Raw genomic sequence first — 25,752 nt, forward strand, 5'->3', positions numbered from 1 at the left:
TTTTGTCACCAGGAACACTCCGGTGGACACCCTGGGGCGCGCTGATGCACGGGACGGGAATCTGCAGATAAAGGATTTCATGATGCTTCTTTTTTTCTTTCTCTCTTTTTTTTTGTTTAAAGATTTTATTTATTTATTTGACAGACAGAGATCACAAGTAGGCAGAGAGGCAGGCAGAGAAAGAGGGGGAAGCAGGCTCCCGCTGAGCAGAGAGCCCGATGCGGGGCTCGATCCGAAGACCCGGAGAGCATGACCTGAGCCGAAGGCAGAGGCTTAACCCACGGAGCCACGTTCATGATGAAGGCGCCCCTTCATGATGTTTCTTAGTAAGATCAAATACCTAACAAGCACGATCTACAAGTAAATAAGGATTAAACTTGTGTTGCTATCTTCTGTTTTTAACGATTTACTTGACAGAGCGAGCAGGCACAAGTTGGGGACAGGCAGAGGGAGAAGCAGACTCTCCGCTGAGCCCAGCATGGGGGCTCGATCCCACGACCCTGAGATCATGACCTGAGCCAAAACCAAGAGTCGAAGCCACCAGGCGCCCCAATAGTGTTGATATTTTTAAAGAAATCCTAACCGTACGGCTGAATTGAAGGACTTGACAGGCAAATTCAAACTTAATTGAAAGTGAAACCTCCGTAAATGTGACAGAGATATTAAAACAGAAATGCCATATTAGGCAACATGACAGCGCTAAAATACACAAACAGTGGGGAGGGCGCTGGCCTTCATGTAAAAGGAAATTATGGAAGGAATGTATGAGTAATTCCCTCCACAGCCCTGGTGGTCAGGCCAGCCGGGAAGCGACTGGAGACGGTCGCGGGGCCGGAGCAGGACGGGGGCCGCCAGCATCCACGGCTGAAGCGCCCCCACCCCAGATTCTCCCGGCTGCGTCCCGTTTCCAAATCCCAGGCCCTCCGCCCCGGTTCTGCGGTGCTGACAAGGCTCCTCGTGGTCTAGCATGCGCTCCCTTACTGGTGTCTCGCCGAATTTTTTGAACTAAAGGATGCGGAAGGGATGGCATCCTCTGCCTCTGAAGCTAAACGTCACATGCGCGATCCAGTCTGCCCTTTCGCTGAGCAGGGGGTCTCCGAGGCTGAGAGCAGAGCAGCAGGAGGGGTCAGAAGCCAACTGGGCCAACAAACCAGGCTGGCAGGGCGCCTGGGGGGTTAAGGCCTTAACCTGCCTTCGGCTCAGGTCACGATCCCGGGGTCCTGGGGTTGAGCCCCGCATCGGACTCCCTGTTCTGCCTTCTCTGTCTCCCACTCCCCCTGCTGGTCTTCCCTCTCTCCCTGTCAAATGAGTGAAAGAAAAATCTTAAAAGAAAAAAACACCCAAGAAAACGACAGCAAAGCAGCTGCAGGCCTGCAGTTCATCAGGCATTTCCAGCGGCTACAAAGCAACCCAAGAGTACGTGTTTGGGTGGAAGTTTCCTGAAAATCCAGGACAATAAAGGACATTAAAGCCTCTAATCCAGATCCCACTTCTGTCTGGCTCAGGAGAGATGATGATTTCGTGCCCCACAGCTCACTTTCTCATGGCGTTTTGCTAAGGCCAGCCTGAGACCCACCGGTGAACGATTATTTGAGCGACAAACGTCCTGGAAAGCTGCGGGTGAGTAACACGGGGACCCGAGCAGGGTTCTGGCCATGGGCCAATACTCCGCCCGCCCCGCGCCGCCAGCCCGCGGATCGTCCCGCGCGCAGACTCCGGCTCCTCCCGTCCCCACGGCCCCGGCCCCCGCCCCCCCGCCGGCGAGCACCTGCAGGTCGAAGCGACGGGGCAGGCCGTGGGGGAAGACGGTCGGCAGGTCCTGCAGGGGGATGCGGTAGTGGCGGCCCTCGCGCTGCTCGCCGGCCCCAGCCTGGGAAACAAGAGACGCCACAGCTGCTACGGGCCGTGCCTGCGACACGTCACAGCGGTGGGAAGGGCCCACGACCGCATCGAGGACACTTCACACCTCAGGGCGGGAAAAGAGGCCGTCTGCTCGTCAGGCCGGCCCGGAGGGGCTGGCGGTCGGCCACCGTGAGACACCGGCTGCTCGGCAGCGTGAGCCCCGCGTGCGGGAGTGGGGGTGGTGGCACGCGGCAGGGACACGACTCCCGCCATCTGGAATCTTCTGTGCGGGGCGTGGAGAGGCTCCGGGCACACGACAGATCTGCAGGCCGCCGTGTCCATGGAAACCTGAGGAACCCGCCACAGGGGGGCTCCCCTGCCACGGGAAGCTAAGCAGCGCCTCAGTGACTTCCCTGTTCAACTCAGAAACTTCCGGAAGCAGGGGGTGCCGCGCCGCCATCCTGGCTCCAGAGACCCGCTCCCCTCCCATGGCCCTGTGCGGGCTGAGGGGGCCCGGGCCCCGCGTCCCCCGCCCCCTTCACCCGTTCACCCCGACCCACGGCCCCGTCAGGGCGGCCTTCGTGGAGCCCGGGAAGGCGAAACCGCGACCCCGCCTGGCCGCGGACAGACCCCCGACACGGCCCCTCCTGACAGCGGGAGGCGCTGCCAGGGCGGCGGGCAGCGGGCGGACAGGCCAGCGGCAGGACCGGGCCCTCTGGCGCCAGCCCTGCGACCCGGGCGCGCGGACTCCCCGCGATCGACGCCGGTGGCCCCGTTTCTGTGGCTTCCCTTTGTCTTGCGTCTTCACTTTTCGCTTACACTCGCTACAGATTCTACTTACTGTCCCGCTTACACTCGCTACAGATTCTACTTACTGTCCGCTTACACTCGCTACAGATTCTACTTACTGTCGCTTACACTCGCTACAGATTCTACTTACTGTCCCGCTTACACTCGCTACAGATTCTACTTACTGTCCCGCTTACACTCGCTACAGATTCTACTTACTGTTCGCTTACACTCGCTACAGATTCTACTTACTGTCCCGCTTACACTCGCTACAGATTCTACTTACTGTCGCTTACACTCGCTACAGATTCTACTTACTGTCCCGCTTACACTCGCTACAGATTCTACTTACTGTCCCGCTTACACTCGCTACAGATTCTACTTACTGTTCCGCTTACACTTATTACAGATTCTACTTACTGTTCCGCTTACACTTACTTACAGATTCTTATTTTGTAAAGCCCCCGCCGCCTGCTTGTGGCAGTAAAGCAGCTTTGCTCCTGTCGGGTCACTCGGGCCACGTCCGGCCACACCGCATTGGGAGACCAGAAACTCCCCCGCGGAGCTCCGAAGGGCTGGGCCCGCCCCCTGCCCGGCAGAACCCAGCAACACGGGGGCCCTCAGCGGCAGGGGGTCAACCCCGTGTGGACTGGCCTGCCCGAGGGGCCCATCCGGACTCCCCATCTGTCCTGGGGGCGCCGACCGCAGGCAGACCTGGCTGCTGCGTCTCCTGATACATAAAATGACGGCAACACGACCTGCAAGACCGGAAATAAATCCGCACGCTCACGAGCGACTCACCGGGTCGTCCTCGCTGGGGCGGGAACCGGCTCTGGGGGTCTCATCCAGAACCCGGTCATCCAGGTGAACCGCAAGGCCTTGGGGGCCCTGGGGCCCCCCGTGCAAAAAATGTCCAGGGTCCAACTATAAAAGAAACCATGGTAATGTTTCGGAATTAGCAGGCTTTTTTCTTCTTTTTCTTTTAAAGACGTATTTACTTATTTGAGATTGAGCATGACGTGTGTAGGGAAGATGCAGAGGGAGAGGCAGAAGCAGGCTCCCCGCCAAGCAGGGAGGCCGACGCGGGACTTGATCCCAGGACCCCGAGATCATGACCTGATCCAAAGGTAGAGGCTTAACGCACTGAGCCACCCAGGTGCCCTGGGATTTGCAGGCTTTTTATGCTACAAAAGGGAGGTTTCGAGCCCCATCTACGACAGGGAAATTCACTAATACACAGTTTAGCGTTATGTGCAAGGAACCTTTATTCGTCCAGTTCTCTACATACAATCACGTGGTCCACCCTCTGAATCTGCTGTGTTGCTGGGGCTGGGCTCCGTCCCCCACGGACGCAAAGCCATCTGCTAGAGAAGGCTCCGGAGCCAGGCACGGCTGCTGGCAGCCTGGAACACGCTCCTGCACTCTGGCTCACGGCACCCGGCGGCCGGGCAGTGATCGCAGCCACCTCTGTTCTCACGGGGCCCAGGCGGGGCTCCCACGAAACAGGTATCAGGACATGCTCGCAGTCCTTGTCCTGCTGCTGGGGCCTGGAATAAAGACTCTGACTGAGGATGCCTCCAGCTAAGTGGGAGGAAGCCGCCCCTGAACCACTGGTTGGGCTATGGATTTCGGGAGGCAAGGCTGAGAAACCACTGCCCGGAGAACCCCCAAACTGAGCTGAAGGATAACGGGCCTCAGGCAGAAGGAGACGCCAGCTCAATATGGCTGGGAACCCGAGTTTACACACAACCCGAAAGGCAGGTGAGGTCGGCACCGTGGCCTTGGTTCTCATGCCGAGTCTGAGACCTGACAGCGGCAGGGATGAGCCATGCTTTCTTTTTCTTTTTATGTTCCTTTATTTTAGGTCATCTCTACAGCCCAAACGTGGGGCTCGAACCCCCGACCCTGAGATCAAGAGTCACACACTCTCCCAACCGACTGGCCAGGCGCCCCTTGGCCGTGCTGTCTGATTAGCTGGTGGGTAAACATGTTATTAGGGAGGATAAATCTTTGGGACTAGGAAAGACGAAGAGTCAAGGTTTAGAGGAGAAAATACCGGTTAGAAAGTTGTTAAAGAACTTAAATGGGTATAATTTTTCTGAGCAAAAGAATCGTTTAAACCTTAGCATCAACGTGCTGACTCGGCACCCCACCTGCATCCCAAACCATCTCGGAAACGCGGCAAGAGCAAGAGCGACACTGAGCGTCTGCGACATCCGGGCCGCCGGGGCGCTCGCTGGGCGAAGCGTCTGCCTTCGGCTCAGGTCATGGTCCCAGGGCCCTGAAATCGAGCCCGCATCAGGCTCCCTGCTTGGGGAGGAGCCTGCGGCCCCCTCTGCCTGCTGTTCTCTCTCTGATGAATAAATAAAAATCTTAAAAAAAGAAAACAGACAGGGGCGCCTGGGTGGCTCAGTGGATTAAGCCGCTGCCTTCGGCTCGGGTCATGATCTCAGTGTCCTGGGATCGAGCCCCGCATCGGGCTCTTTGCTCAGCGGGAGCCTGCTTCTCTCTCTCTCTGCCTGACTCTCCGCCTACTTGTGATTTCTCTCTCTGTCAAATAAATAAATAAAATCTTTAAAAAAAAAAAAAAAAAAAAAAAAAAAAAAAAAGAAAACAGACAAAAAAACCCCAAGCCAGAACAGCCGCAGCACCCGCAGCCACCCTGGCTGTGCAGAGCTGATGAGTGCGCGGGGCATGGGAACGGGGGTCTGACCGCCACGCCCCGAGCGGCTGCACCCCGGTGGGCTCCCGGCTACAGGAGACAAAGCCCCAAATAAAAGTAACAGAAAATTACAGATATTCAAGGGCCACAAGGTGGTGGTATTTCTACACAAATCCTCTGATTTTTCTTTTAGTTAAATGCTTTTTGCAGCAAATTACGCCCTAGCAAAATGGATTCCTTACTCCTTACAATGTTACATATGGCCTCGCCCAGACAGTCTTGCGTCTCCGGGGAGGCTGCCCGCGCGCCATTGCCTCCGCACAGCTCCAGAACGAAAACCAGACAGTTCCTGAAAGAGCGGCACCCGCGACCTCAGCAAGGTGACTTTAAATCAATCTACAAGAAGCACAAAATTCTCAGACTGCCGGCTGCCGCGGGCTCAGGCTGTTCTCGTCTGCCATCAGGAACAGACTTCAGCCTCTCAGTGCCAATAGTCGGAGGCTCGAATTTATCGCTGATCCTTGTTTCTTTTCTATTTCCTAATAATGGGTCATTTCACATCTACAAGCTTTATCACGAACCCCTGGGAAAAAGAGTTCTATGGAGGGAAGGGCCCATCCTCTAGACGGTCTCACGGGTGGCAGAGGCCGAGACAGAAGGGATGGAGCCCTCCTGGGGCTCTCACCCTTTGGGACGCGAGTCTTGGGGTGCTCTCTGCAGGCCCCACAAACTCGGGGAACCCTGACTCTGTCTCTGGCTTCCGATATCCAGGAGAACCGTGACCATAAAAGGGCCAGAAGCACAGCGCTTGAGGCCACAGGCCTTGTGATGAAAGCCTGGGCCCCGCAGCCCCTGGGGTGTCGCTGCGGGCGGTCGGCCCAGCCTGGCTACTGCTCACTTTCTGTCTCTGTGTAACGAAGATGTTTCCTGCCGGCCCCTGCCCCGTCACGGAGACGCAACGAGACGAAGCACTTAGCACTGTGCCGGGCACGTACCACGGCCCAGCGAATCGCACCCATGGATGCGCAATGAGCTGTCTGAGTCCCGAAGGTACTGAGGAAACAGCTGCTCAGTGAACGAAGCAGAGCAATGCAAGGGCAGTTTTTATATGGGATTTTACTATTTTATTCAGCTGTCAGATGCCAAAAGTCTAAGGAAGCAACTTAATTTTTCTTTCAAATACTTCATTAAGGGGGATAATCATCAATCCAATGAGATGTTAACAACAGTTAATAAAGGTAACTGCAGTCGAGCTTATTCAGCTATTTCTTTTTTTTTTTTTTTAAGATTTTATTTACTTATTTGACAGACAGAGATCACAAGTAGGCGGAGAGGCAGGCAGAGAGAGAGGAAGAGAAGTAGTCCTCCCACTGAGTGGAGAGCCTGATGGAGGGCTTGATCCCAGGAGCCTGGGATCATGACCTGAGCCGAAGGCAGAGGCTTTATTAACCCACTGAGCTACCCAGGCGCCCCTCAGCTGTTTCTTTTTTAAGTGTCAATTCTCCAACGAGGCTATTTACAAGGCCAGACTCCGGGAGCAGAGGCTCGGAGTGGCCCCTCGAGAGCAGAAGTCAACGGAAGGCCTAGGCAGCAGCCACCCTCCAGAGCGCGTCACTCTGGACTGGGAGAATCCATCTAGAATCTACAGTTCCACCTAGAGACAATGTGCACGGAGCAGCGAGGTCAGCCGGGACTCACCTGCCAGGCCCTGGGGACAAGCCTTGTCACCCTGTTCAGCATCATGGCTGCGAGCTCAGGCAGACTGAAGTGGTGGGCCGCACCTGGGCAGCAGACGGCGCACGGATGTCGCCCAGAGCACACACGGAGCGCCTGAAGAGGGACCAAGAAAGGAGCAGAAAACACAAGTGAGACATTTCACAGAACCTGAAACAAATGGCTAGTAAACCCATGAAAAGATTTTCATTCTCATTACAAGTCAGGGAACGATGAGACACCACTCAGACACGGTGCTGGGGAAAGCGGCCAAGACAACAGGAACCGTGCCAGAAGCTGCGCAGCACGGCAGGGGCACGGATGGGACACTGTTGGGGGGCGGGGGCACAATCATCCTAGAAAACACATCTGGTGTTACCTTATAAAGTTGAAAATGTACAGGTCTATGACCCATGTGTTCTTCTCCTGGGTACTGACTCCAGAAGAACACGTACGCGTGCACTGGGAGCTACGTGTAACGCTGGTCACCGTACAGAGCCCAAGCACCCGCTGACAGGAGCGGATTAACAGAAGCGGCCACCGTGAGACCCCACACGGCAGTGAGAGTCGCGACCGCGGTTACACGCGGGACACTGAGGCATCTCGGAAAACCGGCTGTGTGAGCGCACGCGTCTACACGTCATGTCACGGGCGTACCGTTGGGAACCGCACGCCCTCATTCATCGCCCGGGCACATGTGCGACGGAGCGAGACCCAAGGACAGAGGTGAAGGACACCCCGGGCAGAGCAGAGGCGGCGAGGGCGAGGCTGGGCGCGCGTGGTTTCCAGCGCTGGGTTACGGGTACGGGAGCTTATCGTACTAACTTTATTTCATTATTCTTTTATTTATTTATTTTCCCCATCCACAACCGCTACCTGCCACGCCCATCCTAACCCTCCACATCGGCTCCTCGCTAGCCCCGAGCCCTTCACTCAGCCTCCTCTTTCTCGACTCCAAACTTAGGACCCCAGTGTGACTCCAGCAACGTCTGGCCCGCCCAACCCTGCTGCCCCAGTGCACCCCAGTACAGACAGCTGTGGGCAGTAGCTTTGACGGGGGCATGGGTCCCGGAGAGAAAAGAGCAGATGACATGGTCCTAAGGTCCACTCTTCCCCCAGGTGCCCCTGTGGCCGCTGGGGTCATGACCCTGGCCGGGTTTTAGACAGTATGAGAAATGCTGGTCAGGAAAACGGAATCCGCGCCACCCCTGGACACTAGCAGCTGTGCCCACACGGCGGTGTCGGTCTGCGGGCGCCCAGCGCGAGCTTCTCCAATCCATTGTTTCCACCGAAGTCTTGCTTCGAATCCTTCAATAGCTCCCACGGCTTTTTAAAGGGAAAGGACACGCACGCGCGCACACACACAGGTAACAGAAGTTACTTCAGGGGCGCCTGGTGGCTCCGCGGCCGAGCATCTGACTCGGTTGTGGCTCAGGTCGTGACCCGCGGTGCCGACACCGACCCCGCGTCTGCGGAGGGTCTCTCTTCCTGTCCCTCCGCCCCGCCTGCCGACGCACATGCTCGTGCCCTGTCTCTCAGATACATAAATACGGAAAGAACGAATGGAAGTTCCTCTAAAAGCCAGGGGGGAGGTGGAGAGTTTCCGGAGGCTGATCTCCCAGCAAACCGCCTGCGCGAAACCATGTTTCCTGGTCTTTCCAAACTCGCGTTCGCAGAGCGGCTCCTACAGCCGCGGGGAAGCCGAGGCGGCCTGGCCGGGCCCGCTTTTGGGCACGTACAGGTCAGGGCGGCGCGGGACAGAGGCTCACGGCCGCCACTGCTCGAACACTCCGGGGACGGAGTGTCCTTTCAGGTCTCCAGGGTCGCTGGCAGGTGCGCAGGGCAGGCGCGCGGCTCACCACCGGCCGCTGGGGCTGGGCCCGACCCGGGCCCCGAGGGGAACAGACCCGTGTGCGAGACGACAATTCTGGGGACGGATGGTGGTGACGGTCGCACGGGAAGGCGGGTGTGACCTCGTGGACCCGCACGCTGGAAATGACGGTAAATCTGACATTCTGCATATTTCACCACAAACGCCACGAAGGAGTGATGGAAAAATCCAAGCTAAATTGCCCAGTTCTCTCCCAAGACAGAAGAGTCCTCTGACCCCAGGCGTTGCTTTAAATGCGGGACGCAGAGAGCCCGGAGACGAGCCACTTTCGGAGGCCGAAGCCTTTCCCAGGGTGCCGGGCAGGGGTCCCCGCTCCCCACCGTCGGTCAGGATTTGCTGCTGCCCCGATGAAGACGCGCCGACGCCCCCCCCCACCCCCCCGGGTGCGAGCCCCTCACAGGAAGCTCCGAGGCGCGCGGACAGGGACCCGGGAAGCGCCCGACCCCGGAGCCCTCGGCTGCCCCGGACGGCAGCGGCCGCAGAAACCAGTCTGTTCTGCAAACTGAACTTGTTCTGCTGCGCTCACTGTAGAGCCGCCTGCAGCTGAAGGTCGCCCGACGAGCTCGTGTGCGGGATGTTTCCTCCCGTTATCGCCTCGGAGACCCCCCGCACCGGACCCCTGGCGACTAGTCCCCTGCTCTCCACTCCTGGCACCGCGTCACTTCGGAGACATCCTATGAAGGACACGGACGGGACGCTGCCTTTGATACCGGCTTTTTTCACTCATCCCGACTTCCCAGGCACCCCCAGGCTGTGTGTCGTTCGACCCTGTGCCATGGTAAGGAGGTGTCTAACCAGTCATCCAGGGAAGACCTGGGGGCTGTCACTCGCCTCTGCCGTGAGGGCAAAACTCCTATGGAGCGGCCTTCGTGGAGAGAGAAGCCGAGAGTCTACCGGTTAAGACGATTTAGCTCAGGAACTGGACTCTTCAGAACTAGTGCAGAACTGAATTAGTGCTACCTTGATTTGAACAATAATCACTATTTTTTTTTTAAAGATTTATTTATTTGACAGAGAGACAGCGAGAGAGGGAGCACAAGCAGGGGGAGCCGGAGAGGGAGAAGCAAGCTCCTCGTGGAGCAGGGAGCCCGATGTGGGGCTCGATCCCAGGACCCTGGGATCATGACCTGAGCCGAAGGCGGACGCGTAACGACTGAGCCTCCCAGGCGCCCCTAATCACTATTTTCTAGAAGTAGGTTCTATACTGAGCCATGTACAGGCATTATGTCCCAACAACTACCAGGGAGACATTATTATACCCAGGCAAGAAGGGGGATGGAGCGCCCTGGTCACCTGCTAAGAGCGGCAGCTTGTCCCGTCAGTTACTGTGTGTCCTGCCGTGTCCGTCCTTGAGCACCTGAACACGTCCCGTCCGGGGAACTCGAAGGCAGGCTACAGAGTTTTCAGACAGCTTTTCTGGAAAATTCTTTCACAATCTGAGCTGAAATGTCTCCCAGCAGCTTCCATTCACTGTCCCAGTCCTTCTCTTAGGTTTTACAAGCCATTTCCCACATGATGAACTGAGTGTAGTTCTGTGCTGTTTTTTCTTTTCTTGGCTAAATGCTTACAGTTTTTTAAAGCAATTATTACCCAGTACAAGTTCCTTCCCCACTTATCAATGCTCTTTTGGTATGACCTATCGTTTTATTTTTTTATTTATTATTATTTTTTAAAGATTTTATTTATTTATTTGACAGTCAGAGATCACAAGTAGGCAGAGAGGCAGGCAGAGAGAGAGGGGGAAGCAGGCTCCCCGCCGAGCAGAGAGCCCGATGCGGGACTCAATCCCAGGACCCGGGGACCATGTCCTGAGCCGAAAGCAGAGGCTTTAACCGACTGAGCCACCCAGGCGCCCCTGACCTATTGTTTTTAGATTTTATATTTTAAGAGTGACTTTTTTGTTAAAATTTTATTTACTTGACAGAGACATTGAGAGAGCGAGACAGAGCACAGTAGGGGAGGAGCAGAGACAGCAGGAGAAACAGACTCCCCAGCAGAGCAGGGAGCCCGATGAGGGGCTCAATCCCAGGACACTGAGATCATGACCTGAGCCAAAGGCACATGTTTCATGGACTAAGCCACCCAGGCACCCCAAGAGTGACTTTTTTTTTTTTTTTTAATTTATTTGACAGACAGAGATCACATGCAGGCAGAGAGAGAGGGGGAAGGCAGGTTCCCTGCTGAGCAGAGAGCCCGACGCGGGGCCTGATCCCAAGACCCTGAGATCATGACCTGAGCCAAAGGCAGAGGTTCAACCCACTGAGCCACCCAGGCGCCCCCCCAAGAATGACTATTTTTAAACAGTCTATCATATCATTGTTTCATTGAGAATGCAGTTCATTAAAATAATCAGTTCTCTCTCTCTCTTTTTAAAAGATTTTATTTATTTGGGCGCCTGGGTGGCTCAGTGGGTTAAGCCGCTGCCTTCGGCTCAGGTCATGATCTCAGAGTCCTGGGATCGAGTCCCACATCGGGCTCTCTGCTCAGCGGAGAGCCTGCTTCCCTCTCTCTCTCTCTGCCTGCCTCTCCATCTACTTGTGATTTCTCTCTGTCAAATAAATAAATAAAATCTTTAAAAAAAAAAAAAGATTTTATTTATTTATTCGACAGATCACAAGTAGGCAGAGAGGCAGGCAGGGGAAGAGGGAAAAGCAGGCTCCCTGCCTAGCAGAGAGCCCGATGCAGGGCTCGATCCCAGGACCCTGAGATCATGACCTGAGCTGATGGCAGAGGCTTTAACCCATTGAGCCACCGAGGTGCCCCTCAGTTCTCTTTTTTATAAAAAATACCATTACTTATCAAAATCCCAGCAACATTTTTTATGGCAATTGTCAAGCTGATCTCAAAATTCATATGGAAATGCAATGGACCCATAAAAGCATAAATAACCTTGAAAAAAAAGGGAACAAAGTTGGAGGGTTCCCGTTTCCTGATTTCAAAACTTACTACAAAGCCACAGTAATGAAGACAGTGTGCTATCAGCTTATGTCGGCAGATGACACGCGTGTGACCCACCACATCCATGAGTTAGTGGGGTGTAGCTGTGAGCTCAGGAAGAGTCTTACATCACAATCAGCTGATTTTCAACACATACGCCAAGACAACTCAATGGGGGAAAGAAAAATGTTTTCAACAAACGGTGCTAAGACAGCCAGATATCCAGAGGCAAAATAATTATACTGAAGTATTTACCCAAAGAATATAAAAACACTACTTCAAAAAGATACATGCTTCCTTATGTTTCCTGCTGTATTACTTACAGTGGCCAAGTTAAGGAAGCAGCACACATGCCCAGTGATGGAGGGTGTGTGTGTGTGTGTGTGTGCGCGCACGTGTGTGTGTTTGTGCGTGCGAGAGATGGGCTATTACTCATTCATAAAAAAAGGATGAGGACGGGTCATCTGCAACCATATGGACGGACCTAGAGTGTATTACACTAACTGAGTATGTCAGAGAAAAACAAATATCATATGATTTACATATATGTGGAATCTTAAAAGCAAAATAAACGAATGAACAAACAAGCAGAAATGAACCGATGGAGAACAAACTGATGATTGCTGGAGAGGGGTCAGGGATGAGCAAAACAGGTAAAGGGGAGGGAGAGATACAGGCTTCCGGTTATGGGATAAGTCAGTCACGGGACTAAAACGTACAGCGCGGAGAGAGATAGTCAGTGACAGTAATAGCGTTGTGTGGTAACAGATGGCAACTACACTGTGGTGAGCCCAGAGCAATGTATAAACTTGTTGGGATCGGCTCAGTCAGTCAAGTATCCGACTCGTGATTTCAGCTCAGGTCATGACCTCAGGGTGGTGGGACGGAGCCTGGCCCGGGCTCCGCACTCAGCGTGGAGTCTGCTGGAGAGTCTCTCTCTCCACCCGCTTGTGCTCACTCGCCCTCTCTCTCTAAAATGAATTAAATCTCAAAAACAAACAAAAAACCCCCTTGTTGAAACATTCTGTTGTACATTCTGTTGTACACCCGAAACTAAAGCAACTGTGTCGACTATATTTCAACTTAAAAGAAAGAAAGAAAGAAAGAAAGATCAGTTAAGGACAAAACTAAAAACCAAAGCCTGATTCTCTCTAAGGATTTTATCTTTCAGAGAATCATAGTATTATTTGTTTCCTGAATGAGCCAGGAAACAAACAGTCACGTTTGAAACCCTCCTTTTCCTTTGACTTAAAAAAAAATTAAGCTGGACCCCTACCTCACATCATACACAAAAAGTAATGCAAACAGAATACAGACCTGAATGGAAGTGCCGAAATAATAAAACTCTGTAAAAGAATACATAAGAATAAATCTTACGTATTAAATACAAGTGACCTTGTATCAGACAAGGGTTTTCTAGTGATACCAAAACTCAAGTGAGAAGAACAGATACTTGGGACTTTATCAAAATTAAGAATTTCTGTTTCAAAGGATACCATGAAGAAAGTGAAAGACTAGAATGGGAGAAAATACGCACAAATCATATCTGATAAAGGACTTGTACTCATAATACATAAAGAACTCTTTACAGCTCAACAATAAAAAGGCAACCAACTCAAAAATGGGCCTAGAATTTAAAAAGACATTTCTCCAAATAGGACATATAAAGGCCAGGGATGTGTGGGTGGTTCAGTTGGTTGGACAACTGCTTTCGGCTCGGGTCATTATCCCAGAGTCCCGGGATGGAATCCTGCATCGGGCTCCCAGCTCCGCGGGGAGTCTGCTTCTCCCTCTGACCTTCATGCTCATGCTCTCTCTCACTGCCTCTCTCTCAAATAAATAAATAAAATCTTAAAAAAAAAAAAAAGATACATAATGGCCAATAAGCACAAGAAAAGATGTTCAGTGCCATAAGTCATTAGGAAAATGCAAATCAAAAACATAACATGAGGGGCGCCTGGGTGGCTCAGTGGGTTAAGCCGCTGCCTTCGGCTCAGGTCATGATCTCAGAGTCCTGGGATCGAGTCCCGCATCGGGCTTTCTGCTCAGCAGAGAGCCTGCTTCCCTCTCTCTCTCTCTCTGGCTGCCTCTCCGTCTACTTGTGATTTCTCTCTGTCAAATTAATAAATAAAATCTTTAAAAAAAAAAAAAAAAAAAAAAAAACATAACATGAAGGGTGCCTGGGTGGCTCAGTGGATTAAAGCCTCTGCCTTCGGCTAGGGTCATGGTCCCAGGTTCCTGGGATCGAGCCCCGCTTCCCCCCCTCTCACTCTGCCTTCTTGTGATCTCTGTCTGTCAAATAAATAAATAAAATCTTTTAAAAAAAAAAGAAATAAAAACTAACATTATATCCTTATGCTCACAAGGATAGCTAAAACCAAAAGAACTGACAGTAACAAGTGCTGGGGAGAATGAGGAAAAACTGGAATCTTCATACATTGCTGGTGGGGCCGTAAAATGTGCAGCTACTTTGGAAAACAGGTTCGCAGTTCCTCAAAAGATTAAACACATAGTTTCCAAATGACCCAGCAATTCTACTATAGATCCGTTCATATACCCAAAGAAATGAAAAACCGTGTGCCCACAAAAACTTGTTCACAGATGCTCACAGCAGCAATATTCCCAAGAGCCACAATGTGGAAAGAACGCTAAAGTCCATCGCCGATGAATGGACAGAGCAGGTTGGTGCAGCCGTACCACGGGGCATTATCTAGTCCTAACGCCAGGCGAAGCTCTGATACATGCTGCAACATGGGTGAATCTTCACATGAAGAAAAAGGCTGTCAGAAAAGACCACCTATAGGAGAATTCTAATGATCCCAAATGTGTACCATAGGTAAATCTGTCAAGACAATAAATTAGATTAGTGGTTGGGAGAGGGGAGAATGGATTTCTCTTTGGGGTCACTAGAATGTTCTAACATTAGGTAGCGATAGTGATTATGCAGCTCTGTGAATGTACTAAAAACCCACTGAATTGTATACTTCAAAAATACTGAATTTTATGGTTTGTGAATCTTAATAAAGCCATTAGTAAAAAATGTGCCATGTAGCCATATTAAAACAACAGTGACAGCAGAGACTGCCAGGGTGAGTTTGGTCCTGATTACTATACGAGCTGTAGACATCACATGCTTTGGGTCATCTTCTCATCACAGCGTTGTCTGGAAGCACTGTGCCAGCTGTCGCTGTGAAACAGGCCACCCCAAAACTCAGCAGCTTCAAACAATATCTTGTTGTTAGTGCTCACGAGTCTGCAGCTCCGGGCTGGTTAGTTCTGTTCTGGATCAGGTCAGGCTGTCTCATGTTGGCAAGGTCAGCCTTAGCCGGTAGGACGGACTCGACTCCACACGGTCTCTCATCCCGTGGCAGTGTGGCCTGACATGTCACAGTGGAGGCAAAGGTCCCGGAGAGCTAAAGCACTGAAGACCTCGTCAAACCTGGCTAAGAGCCAGCAGGGGTTACATCCCACTGCAGCCCATTAGCCCATCATAGTGTCAGGGGTGCGGAAGAAGCCGACTTGACCTCTCTATGGAAGGAGCTAGAAAATAAAAAATTTTCTGACCCATGGAAACCACTGTGACTGCTGTGCATAAACATGGTCGTTGAACTCGAGAGCCTACAGCCTTATGATACTCTGTCCTTCGTCACTGATCTGTGCGGCTATTTGTGATGCTGACCGTAACAAAGTGTTAAAATCCATTTTATTAATGTTGAACCTTACTTCAGTTTGTAGGTGTCTTCTTTCACGTAATGAAAGTGTTTGTAAGTACACAGTTTTTAACATTTAGTTATACAGTTAACCAGTGAGAACTAGAAGTTGTTTTGATAAAATTCTAAATCAGAAATTACGGAACATTCGGGGCGCCTGGGTGGCTCAGTGGGTTAAGCCTCTGCTTTCGGCTCAGGTCATGATCTCAGGGTCCTGGGATCGAGTCCCGCATCTGGCTCTCTGCTCAGTGGGAAAGCCTGCTTCCCCCTCTCTCTCTGCCTGCCTCTCTGCCTACTGGTGATCTCTGTCAAATAAATAAATAAAATCTTAAAAAAAAAAGAATTATGGAACATTTTCTCACATCATACACAAAAAATAAACTCAAAATGGATTAAAGACCTAAATGTGGGGGCGCCTGGGTGGCTCAGTGGATTAAGCCGCTGCCTTCGGCTCAGGTCATGATCTCAGAGTCCTGGGATTGAGTCCCGCATCGGGCTCTCTGCTCAGCAGAGAGCCTGCTTTCCTCTCTCTCTCTGCCTGCCTCTCCATCTACTTGTGATTTCTCTCTGTCAAATAAAGAAATAAAATCTTTAAAAAAAAAAAAAAAAAAAGACCTAAATGTGACACCTGAAACCTAGAAATTCTAGAAGCAAGCACAGGCGGGAAGGTCTCTGACTTGGGCCATAGCAACATATTTCTAGATTTGTCTCCTAAGGCAAGAAAAACAAAAGCAAAAATAAACTGTTGGGACGATACCCAAATAAACAGCTTCTGCCCAGCAGAGGAAACAATCAACAAAACTAAAAGACAACCTACTAAATTGAAGATATTTGCAAATAACATATCCAATAAAAGATTGGAAAGATTCAGATTTCAGGATCTGAAATATATAAAGAAGTTCTATAGCTGAACACAAACAAAAAACCCAATCTATCAAAAATAGGCAGAAGACACGAACAGACATTTCTCTAGAGAAGACCTCCAGGTGGCCAACAGACACATGAAAACACGCTCAGCATCGCTCCGCATCCGGGAAACGCAAATCAGAACCACAAGGACCGGCCACCTCACACCTGCTGGCATGGCCAAAACCAAAACCAAAACCAAAACCGCACGGACCAGCGACCAGCAAGCGCTGGCGAGGCCGTGGGCAGAGGGAGCCCCGTGCACTGCCGCTGGGAACGCCGGCGAGCGCAGCTACACGAGTAAAAATGCGGAGCGCGGGAAGGGAACTCAGCCCTCAGAACAACCAAAGCTTGCCATTTGCAATGACTTGGATGGATCTAGAAAGTATGATGCTAAGGGAAATAAATCAGAGAAAGACAAAGACCACATGATCTCATTCGTATGTGGAATTTAAGAAACAAACAAACGAACAAAGAAAAGGAAGAGACAAATGAAAAAACAGACTCTTCATTGCAGGGAACACACTGCAGGTCACGAGGTGATGCGGGGACACACACGGAGGGGACGTGAGGCCACTCACGTGACGACACTGACGACCGTACGGAAGTTAACTCTGCTAGAGTTCGAAAACAACTATGACACCTAGTTGCAGTTTCTTAACAGTTTCAGCATCGAATGAAATTTAGCTTTTATTTTGTGCACACAATATTACAAATCTTGAGCCACACAAATAGTTGCAAGTGGTAACCTTCTGTAGCACTTTTAATTTCTATCTTAAAAAGACTTCAGTAGACCAGCAGGAGGACTGCAAAGGTGCCCCGGCTGTGAGCAACCGTGTGTGGACCGGGGTCTTTGTTCCGGGCAGGTCTCGGCAGTGGAGCTCAGACATTCTGTCCACCCTGCCGGGGACAGGCATGTGGCCCTCTGGGCTCTGCGGGGCCGTTTCTCGAGCCCCAGCGGCGTGGAGTCCGCGTCATCCTGCAGGGCCCTGGGATTCCAGGAGCGGCCCCCGAGCGTCAGCTTCTGCTCACCGCCCCTAACGACACAGGCACCCTGTCCTCTGGAGCCCGCAGCCAGGCCCTGCCCTCTCCTCTCCAGCTGCGGGAGTCCTGGCTGCGCCCCCTTTCCGGGGAAGGCTGCTTCGTCCCCAGGGAAAATCTGTTGGACAGTGTGACACCTTCAGGAACTCTCTGAGCTCCGCCTTCTGGAGCACCTGCTGCTTCACCGGCCACTTCTGGGTCAAGGACACGGCTTCTTTCCCGACACCCCCCTGAACCCACCCCTGCCTGCTCCAGACCAGACTTTGTCTGAAAGGGACATGGTGGCCACCAGGACACTCGGCCCAGACCCCTCTGACTCAGGACTGGACTTCGACCAAAGGGGATGTGGTGACCACTGGGATGTTCGGCCTGGACTGCTTGGACCCTGGACTGGACTTTGGCCTCGGGGACACGGTGGCCTCGGGGACACTTAGCCCGGACCCTTCCAACCCTGGACTGGACTTTGGCCGAAGGGGACGCAGTGACTGATAGGATGCTCGGCCTGGACCGCTCTGACCCAGGACTGGACTTCAGCCAAAGGGGACGTGGTGGCCGCTGGGATGCTCAGCCAGGACCCCTCTAACCCTAAACTGGACTTTGGCCAAAGCATTCACAATGACCGCTGGGATGCTTGGCCCAGACCGCTCCGACCCCAGAACACACTAGCCAAAGAGGACATGGTGGCCGCCAAGATGGTCGGCCCGGACCCCTCTGACTCAGGACTGGATTTCGGCCAATGAGAACGCGGTGGCCACGGGGACACTCAGCCCGGACCGCTCCGACGTTCCCCTCACCAGCGACGTCCAGCCAGCTTTCTCCTCGCCCCGGCGCTCACTGGAACCGCACGCGCCGTTCCCTCCAACGGCTTCTCCTTTGCGTTCACAGCTCGGCTGACCGCTGGCGTCCGAGGCCCAGGCTCTCGGGGTGTCGGGTCCGGACACGCCTGCCTCGCCGAGCTTCACCCCTGCTCGCTCCTGACTTCCAGCGTCGGACGCGCGACTCTTCCTTTCGCACGAGCACGTCGAGGCCGCCGTCAGGTTATGAACTGGCCTCGTGTCCACACCGTGGCGTCTCTGGGACGAGGGAGGCCCGCGGGGAGGGAGATGGAGGAACGGCCCTCGGCGGAGCTGTCGTCCCACGCGCGTCCTTAGGTCTGCCGTCTCGTGGGGGCAGCCTGCGGGGCCCCAGGGACGCCGGTGCCATCCACGACCGCTCGGCACAGATCCCCACGAAAATCAAACAATGAACGATTTTAGATTTTAGATCCTGTGAGAGTCACCGGAGTGTGACAGAGACAGGAAGATAGCAGCTGCTGTCGGAACACAGGCGCCGACACACGGTGGCCCAGAACCTTCCATTTGTGAAAACCCAACAGCGGCCGTGCACCCCGCAGCCCAGCACCACTAGGCGAGGTCCGCCCATAATTAAAACGTTTGATGCCCAGACTATTTCTCAGACTGATTAAATCACAGTCTCTTGCAGGGAGACTTAAGACACTGGCAGTTTTCAAAGTCCTCCAGCTGATTCCCATGTGCAGCTAAGAATGAGAACTTGTGCCCGGATGTCGAAGGTAAAGGGAATTTCAACTGAATTAACATGGAGTCTTTGGTATGGTTATTCAAACAATTAAACGTTCAGGACCTACTTCCCCAAAAGGCCATAAGGAGACTATCAAATGCTTTACTTTCCTGAAGGCGCGATGAATGTCATGGTTATTTTGATTTACATTCAAGGAATTCAGACAAAAAGGATGTATCAGTCTGCCGTGACTTACTCTCTACTGAAGCAAGGCTGATGTCCTGGTGATCAGCAATTCTTTTCCTTTTAAGATTTTATTTACTTACTTGAGAGTGAGAGCCAGAGCAACAGAGACAGCGGGAGAACACAAGTGTGGAGGAGGGGCAGAAGCAGGACTTGAGCCCAGGCGCCTGGATCATGACCTGAGCTGGGGGCAGACGCGGACTGACTGAACCCCCCAGGCGCCCCAGCAATTCTTTTTCCACAGCAGTCATTCTCAACTGGGGCAATTTTGCCCCCTTGGAGGACATTTAGAAATTTCTGGACATGGTTTTGGTTGTCAGACTTGGGGGAGTGGTGGTGGCGTCCAGTGAGTGGAGGCCAGAGACTGTGCTGACCGTCCTGTCATGCACACAAGAGTCTCCCACAACAAGTCGCCCAGCCTCCAACGTCAACAGTGAGTACTGAGGCTGAGAAAGAGATTGTTCTAGGAAAAATTTGATTCATGGAAATTACTCTCCTTGCTTTCATAATCTTGGTTCAAAAAACCAGAATTTGTTATGCTGCTTTCCTCATTATATCTACTTCCCCACGTCTGGGCTCTCGAAGTAAAGGTGTCTCCTTGAAACACACTGATGACGACACCTTGGAGCGAGCACAAACTAGGTGTCTCTGCTGCAAACCACCTGCACTCACTGTCCCAGGGCAAGGGAGTGAGTGCCGGTGCGATGGGCCGACTCTCCTAATGGAGCAGGCAGAGGGAGGGGACACGGAGGACCCAGGTTGCGTCTGAGGCTGGGGGGACCCTAGATCCTCATCAACAAACTGAACCTGTGAAATTCCTGGACACGAGACCAGTGAAACATCGCAGAGGCTTCTGAAGGCTTCGCAGAAGGCACGTTACATGAACACGCAGGCCCAGCCATAACACCCCCCAGCTTCAGGGCCGGGGACACAGCTAGGTTGAGCTCAACCCAAAGGTGCATTTAGATTAGTGTTCTGAAGTGCGGATGCGTGAAAGGGATGGACAGAAAATAATCTGGTCTATGGTGGTGCTCATGTTGCTGGTAACTTTTTTTTGACTTTGATTTGTAATGTTATTAACAATAATTACTAATGTTAATATTGTTCATGTAATAAAAACATCCACACTTCAGTAAGGTGTCCGTGTTAAAGTTTTTTTTTTTTTTATGAGACCTAACCAAAACCTCTTTTACAGTGACATAATGAAAACAGAGATTGTCATGAATGTCAGATTAGTCCCTGTAACATTGTTTCTGACCTTAAGATGGAAAGAATCTAAGTATCTGTCACCAGTGGGCAAGCAGCACAGCCCTATGATGCTACACCACAGCCACACCACTGCTTAACAACACAGCCTGGGAGCCCTCTGCACCTGATGAAGGAAAACCTCCATATGCATTAGGTAGGGGAGAGACAGCACGGAACACTGTGTACAGTTAGCTATCACTCGTGTAAAGGGGGGGAATATATATATATAGGGGCCCCTGGGTGGCTCAGTAGGTTAAAGCCTCTGCCTTCGGCTCAGGTCGTGATCCCAGGGTCCTGGGATGGAGTGCCGAGTTGGGCTCTCTGCTCAGCAGGGAGCCTGCTTCCTCCTCTCTCTCTGCCTACTTGTGATCTCTGTCAAATAAATAAATAAAATCTTAAAAAAAAAAAAATATATATATATATATACACACACAACCTGTTTGTAAAAGGTCCATATTTTGAAGGATATACAAAAACTGAGAATACTGGTTGCTTTCAGGGGAGGGAATGGGTTCCACCGGGGGCAGGAACGGGGAGGGGGTGTGCTTCGTACTTTTTGAATCTGGATCAGGCTGCCATCGCCCAAAGAGTAAATTGTACAAACTCAAGTCAACAGACCCTTAGTGAGATCCTTTAAGCTAACACGTAATTTTCTGCAGGAATTACACTTCTGAGGATAGAAAACCCTGCTGCATCAAACTGTTAGAGATTGATGATAAGTAACTAAAAGCAGTGGGTCCTCACCCCAACGCCGCATCTAAACGCACGTCAGGACGGATGAGCCCTTTACACTGCAAGGCAAGTACCCTGCACATAGCATCTCCTACAGGAAAAGACACTGATTTTAGCTCATACAAGTCTTTTTTTCCTTCGCTCTCAGGCCAAGCTTCCTTCCTATAAAACAAGGACACTCCAGCAGGTTTTCCAGATGTTTCCCTCCTCTGGTCATCTAACTTTTACGAAGCTGAGAGCAGTGACAGCACGGACGTATAAAAGAAAGAAAAGGGCGGCGCTGGTCCACACAGAGGAAGGGCATCCGCGTTGATGTTTTCTTTCTTCCAGCGACTCAAGTGCACCGAAGAACAGCCTTGGGCTCCAACGACAGCAACAGCTAACATACCCCCAACACCTTCTGTAAGTCGGGGGCCTCTAAGTACTTTATGTGAATTAACTCACTTTACCTTTACAACAATCCTGTGATGTAGGTAACGTCTCCAATTTACAGACACAACAAACAGAGCGGAAGTATGGCAGAACGGTCAGAAGCGCGGACTCTCCAAGCCACGTGCTGAAATCCTACTTAATAGCTGTGTGACCTCGAGCCCGTTACTTCAGCTCCATGGGGCTGTTTCCTCATTTCTAAAATGGAGATAACTGTGGCACCTAAATCTACTATGTGCCACCGCCACTGAGGCTCTGCCCAACTTTTCACAGCTCGGCTTCGCACCTGCGCAGTCCGAGTGTCCATTCGTGCTTCTGCAACAGGCAATCCATCACCCGAAGCGGTGGTTTAAAATCTTGGTAGGACACCCACCTCCAAAATTCCGGAGATCTTCCCTTGTTACATAGGAAATTTAGACTATTGTGCTTAGATAGCATTTCTCCACAACCTATCACATGTAAAGTCAATCATGATGATATTATAGTTGAATTTTATCTTTAAAAATTTCTTTTAACATTTGAAGCTTTATTTTGGAGTTTGCAGGGAAGACGTTCTCCTGCACACATGTACTGCACTGAGCAAGGAAGCATCATGAAAAGCGTGTCTAAGTGCTCCTGTTGGAGCAGCCAAGTCTGAAGGCAGCTTAGCTAAGACTGCTGCGGTACGGCCGGACCATGGAGCCCGGCTGTCTATTTACACCTCGAGGCCCGCCGCCAGAGGCAGAGCGGCAGGGAAACGCTGGAAATCCAGGCAGCTCCAGGAACGCGGATCACTTTTCTCAGGGCAAACTTTCAGCTGAACCACAGCCTCATTTGGATCAAAGCACAGAGGCACCTGGGTGGCGCAGTTAGGCGTCATGATTTCGGCTCAGCTTGTGATCCCGGGGTTCCAGGATGGAGTCCCACATCTGGGTCCCTGGCTCTCGTGCTCAGCACTGAGCCTGCTTATCCCTCTTCCTCTACTCCACCCCACCTTGTGCTCTCTCAAATCAATCAAATCTTTTTTTTTTCTTTAAGATTTTATTTATTTATTTGACAGAGAGAGAGACCACAAGTAGGCAGAGAGGCAGGCAGAAAGGGGGAAGCAGGCTCCCTGATGAGCAGAGAGCCTGATGCGGGGCTCCATCCCAGAACCCTGGGACCAACCTGAGCCGAAGGCAGAGGCTTTAACCCACTGAACCACCCAGTTGCCCCTCAAATCAATCAAATCTTAAAAACAAAACAAACTCTTGAATTAAAGCACAAAACCACAACCCAAGCCAGGTATTCTGGAGCCTACTTAGGCCTTTGCTTCCCTTTCCACAGTTTCCAGCGGCTGCGACAAATTACTAGAAACTTGTGGTATAAAACCACCCAGACCTGTCGCTGGCAGCTCTGTGGTTTAGAAGTCCCTCAGTAAAGTACACACGCGCAGTCGCATTCTTTCTGGACGCTCCACCAGAGAACCTGGTTTTCTGACTTCTGCAGATTTTAGAGGCTGCTCTTTCATCTTCAAAGCCGGCAACATCCGGTCGTGACTCTTCTGCCCCATCTTCCATCTTTCCACAGTTCCTGTCCTTACGGTGGGCCTACCACATAATCCAGGATAATCTCCCTATTTTAAGGTTAGCTGATTAGCAAACTTAATTCCATCTGCGTTCTCAGTTCCCTTTTGCCAGTAATAAACACACAGGATCCAGGGGCTGGGCCACAGTCATCTTTGGGAGACTATGATTCTGCCTTCCATACCTTCCTTGGGTCAAGGAATTCAGGTTTCATTCATTCAATAAAGTCATTTTGCTGAGTACTTAATATAGCTTGGGAGGCACTGGGGCTTATACAAAAGAACAGGGTATGATCTTGTGTATACTCAGCGGGCGAGTCCTGAAAGCAAGATGAAGGCTGAGAAAGCAACTTTTTACACAGGTGCAGGGGAATCCATTAAGTGTCTTTTCTCGTAGCACATGTACTTATGCTGGTGATGACAAATTTTTACTGTGAAGATGATGTGGGAAAGTGAAAAAGGTTTGTAGGACAAAGTAAAATCTTTTTTTTTTTTTTACGATTTCATTTTTTTGAGAGAAAGCACACACAGAAGCGTGAGTGGGTCAGGGGGAGAGGAACGAGCAGACTCAATCCCAGGACCCTGAGATCAAGACCTGAGCCAACGTCAGATGCTTAAAGGACTGAGCCACGCAAGCACCACACCCAATGTGATATCTCAAGTTCCTGGACTTCTGGGAGCCTCAGGCTTCTCATCTGTAAACCGTGGATTAGGATGATCTATGCTAAAGTGTTAGTTAAGCAGGAACACGTGCTCTCCCCATGCAGCATTCCTCAAATGTTAATTCTCTTTCCCTTCTCAGATTTTAAGTACCTAAGGTTCTTTTAACATTTTCACTACGGCTATAAAAGAATATTCAAGGAGTGTTAGACCTGGTCCCTATCATCAAATTAAATATGTTGGTAGGGGGCGCCTTAGTGGCTCAGTGGATTAAAGCCTCTACCTTCTGCTCAGGTCCTGATCCAGGGTCCTGGGATCTGGGATCCAGCCCCGCCTCTTCAGGGATCAAGCCGGGATCGAGCTCTCTGCTCAGCGGGGAGCCTGCTTCCCTCTCTGTCTCTGCCTGCCTTTCAGTCTACTTGTGATCGGTCTATAATAAATAAGATCTTTAAGGAAAATTAAAATGTTGATAGAGTAACACATTTGCATACAGGATACAATTAAAGAAAGATTAAAGTAAACTTAGATGGGCCCCATGAAAGAGCTGAGACTTAACACATGGTTAGGAAAACCAAATATATCTGGGATCATTAAAGCTAATTTTCTCTTTACCTTCAAAAATACAAACTACGCAAACACAACCTGACCCATGCATGGAAATGTGCAAAGGGGGTATGTCTACTTGAACTTTAGAGCTTCAGCGGGGCTTTGAGGTCAGTCTAGGACAGGGATTCTCAAGCCGCTCCCTGGATCCCTGCAAGTCCGCAGAAGTGAAGGAAACGGAAACCCAAGGAGACAGATCCCTCTGGGAGCGTATTCTGCTTGACCCTTTGGGGGAAACTGAAACTGCGAGATTAGGCAGACCCTCGGCTCGGACAGCCCGGAGACCCCCGCACGGCCCCACCAAGAGAAAGTGCGCGTCGGCAGCCGCCGCGGTCCGCCAGGCCTCGGGCCGCGCGAACCGTCCGGGCGGCCGGCGGCACCGCACAGCCGCGCTGCCCCGACTGCGAGCGGGAACGCGCTCCGCCCGGCGGAGAGGATCTCACCGCCGCGCAGGACCCGTTCGGACGTGCCTGAGTTTTACGTCCGCTTCTCCGTTCCTTTCTGATACAGAACGAAGCAAGACACGGTTCGGAAGGACACGCCGGGCACGGAAGGCCGAGGCCGGCGCCGAGCCGGGAATACGCGGTCTCCGGCCCCGGTGCCCCGAGCCGCGGGTCCCGCCCGGAGGCACGCGGGAGCGCTCCAGCGCAGCGGGCGGGCGCCCGGCCGTGAGCCCCGCGCCCCCGGGCTGGGCCGCACCGCGCAAAGCCAGAAGCGCGACCGGCGCGCGGGCTCCCGGCGGGTCCGAGTCCGCCCCGCGGAGCCCGGGAAAAAGCCCCCCCCCGCGGACAGCCGCCGGCCGCACGGCCCCGCTCCCTACCTGGTGGGCGCTCGGGTCCCGCTCCCCGCCCGCGAGCGCCGGACCTTCCCCCGCGACGGTCCCGGGGCCGCGAGCCGCACGCGCCGCCGAAGGCCGGCCGCTCCCCGCGCTGCCCGCAGACGCCCGGCGAGCTCGGCCCGCTCGGCAGGAAGCGGCTCAGCGCGCAGCCGCCGCGGCGTCCACCCGCCAGCCGGGGGCGGGGGGAGCCGGGCCGCCCTCGACGCGCCCACCGCGGCCCGGCGGCCGAGCGCGGAAGCCAGCGTCGGGGGCGCGGCGCGGCGGCCGCGGCGGTGAGTCGTCCCGGGCCCCGCCCGCCCCTCGCCCGGGCTGCAGCCCTCACGCCGGCCCCGCCGCGGCGCCGGGCCTCCCCCGTCCCGCTCCCGCGGCGGCCGGAATGGAACGGTCCGGCGGGGGGGATTGTGGGAGGCGCACGCGCAAGGGGCGGAGGGCATGTGGGGGGGCGGC

General features: G+C 52.6%; 1 protein-coding gene across 3 annotated transcripts in view; it reads right to left on the minus strand.

Moving 5' to 3' along the window:
- DAP3 (death associated protein 3) overlaps window positions 1–25,474 on the minus strand; it is a 32,968-nt gene extending 7,494 nt beyond the window's left edge. For 2 of the 3 annotated variants that reach the window (XM_082703621.1, XM_082703619.1), the window contains exons 1-4: window positions 25,288–25,474; window positions 6,992–7,123; window positions 3,433–3,555; window positions 1,769–1,870 (exon numbers count right to left, since the gene is read on the minus strand). In XM_082703621.1, coding sequence (XP_082559747.1) covers window positions 1,769–1,870; window positions 3,433–3,555; window positions 6,992–7,036 — 270 coding nt within the window. In that variant the 5' untranslated portion in view covers window positions 7,037–7,123; window positions 25,288–25,474. Of the gene's footprint in view, window positions 1–1,768; window positions 1,871–3,432; window positions 3,556–6,991; window positions 7,124–7,226; window positions 7,363–25,287 lie in introns of all 3 variants that reach the window. The other variant, XM_082703620.1, reaches the window with a different exon arrangement.
- Between the last annotated feature and the right edge of the window lie 278 nt (window positions 25,475–25,752).

This window comes from Mustela nivalis (assembly GCF_964662115.1).
Source record: "Mustela nivalis genome assembly, chromosome: 16".
In the NCBI taxonomy this organism is placed as follows: domain Eukaryota; kingdom Metazoa; phylum Chordata; class Mammalia; order Carnivora; family Mustelidae; genus Mustela; species Mustela nivalis.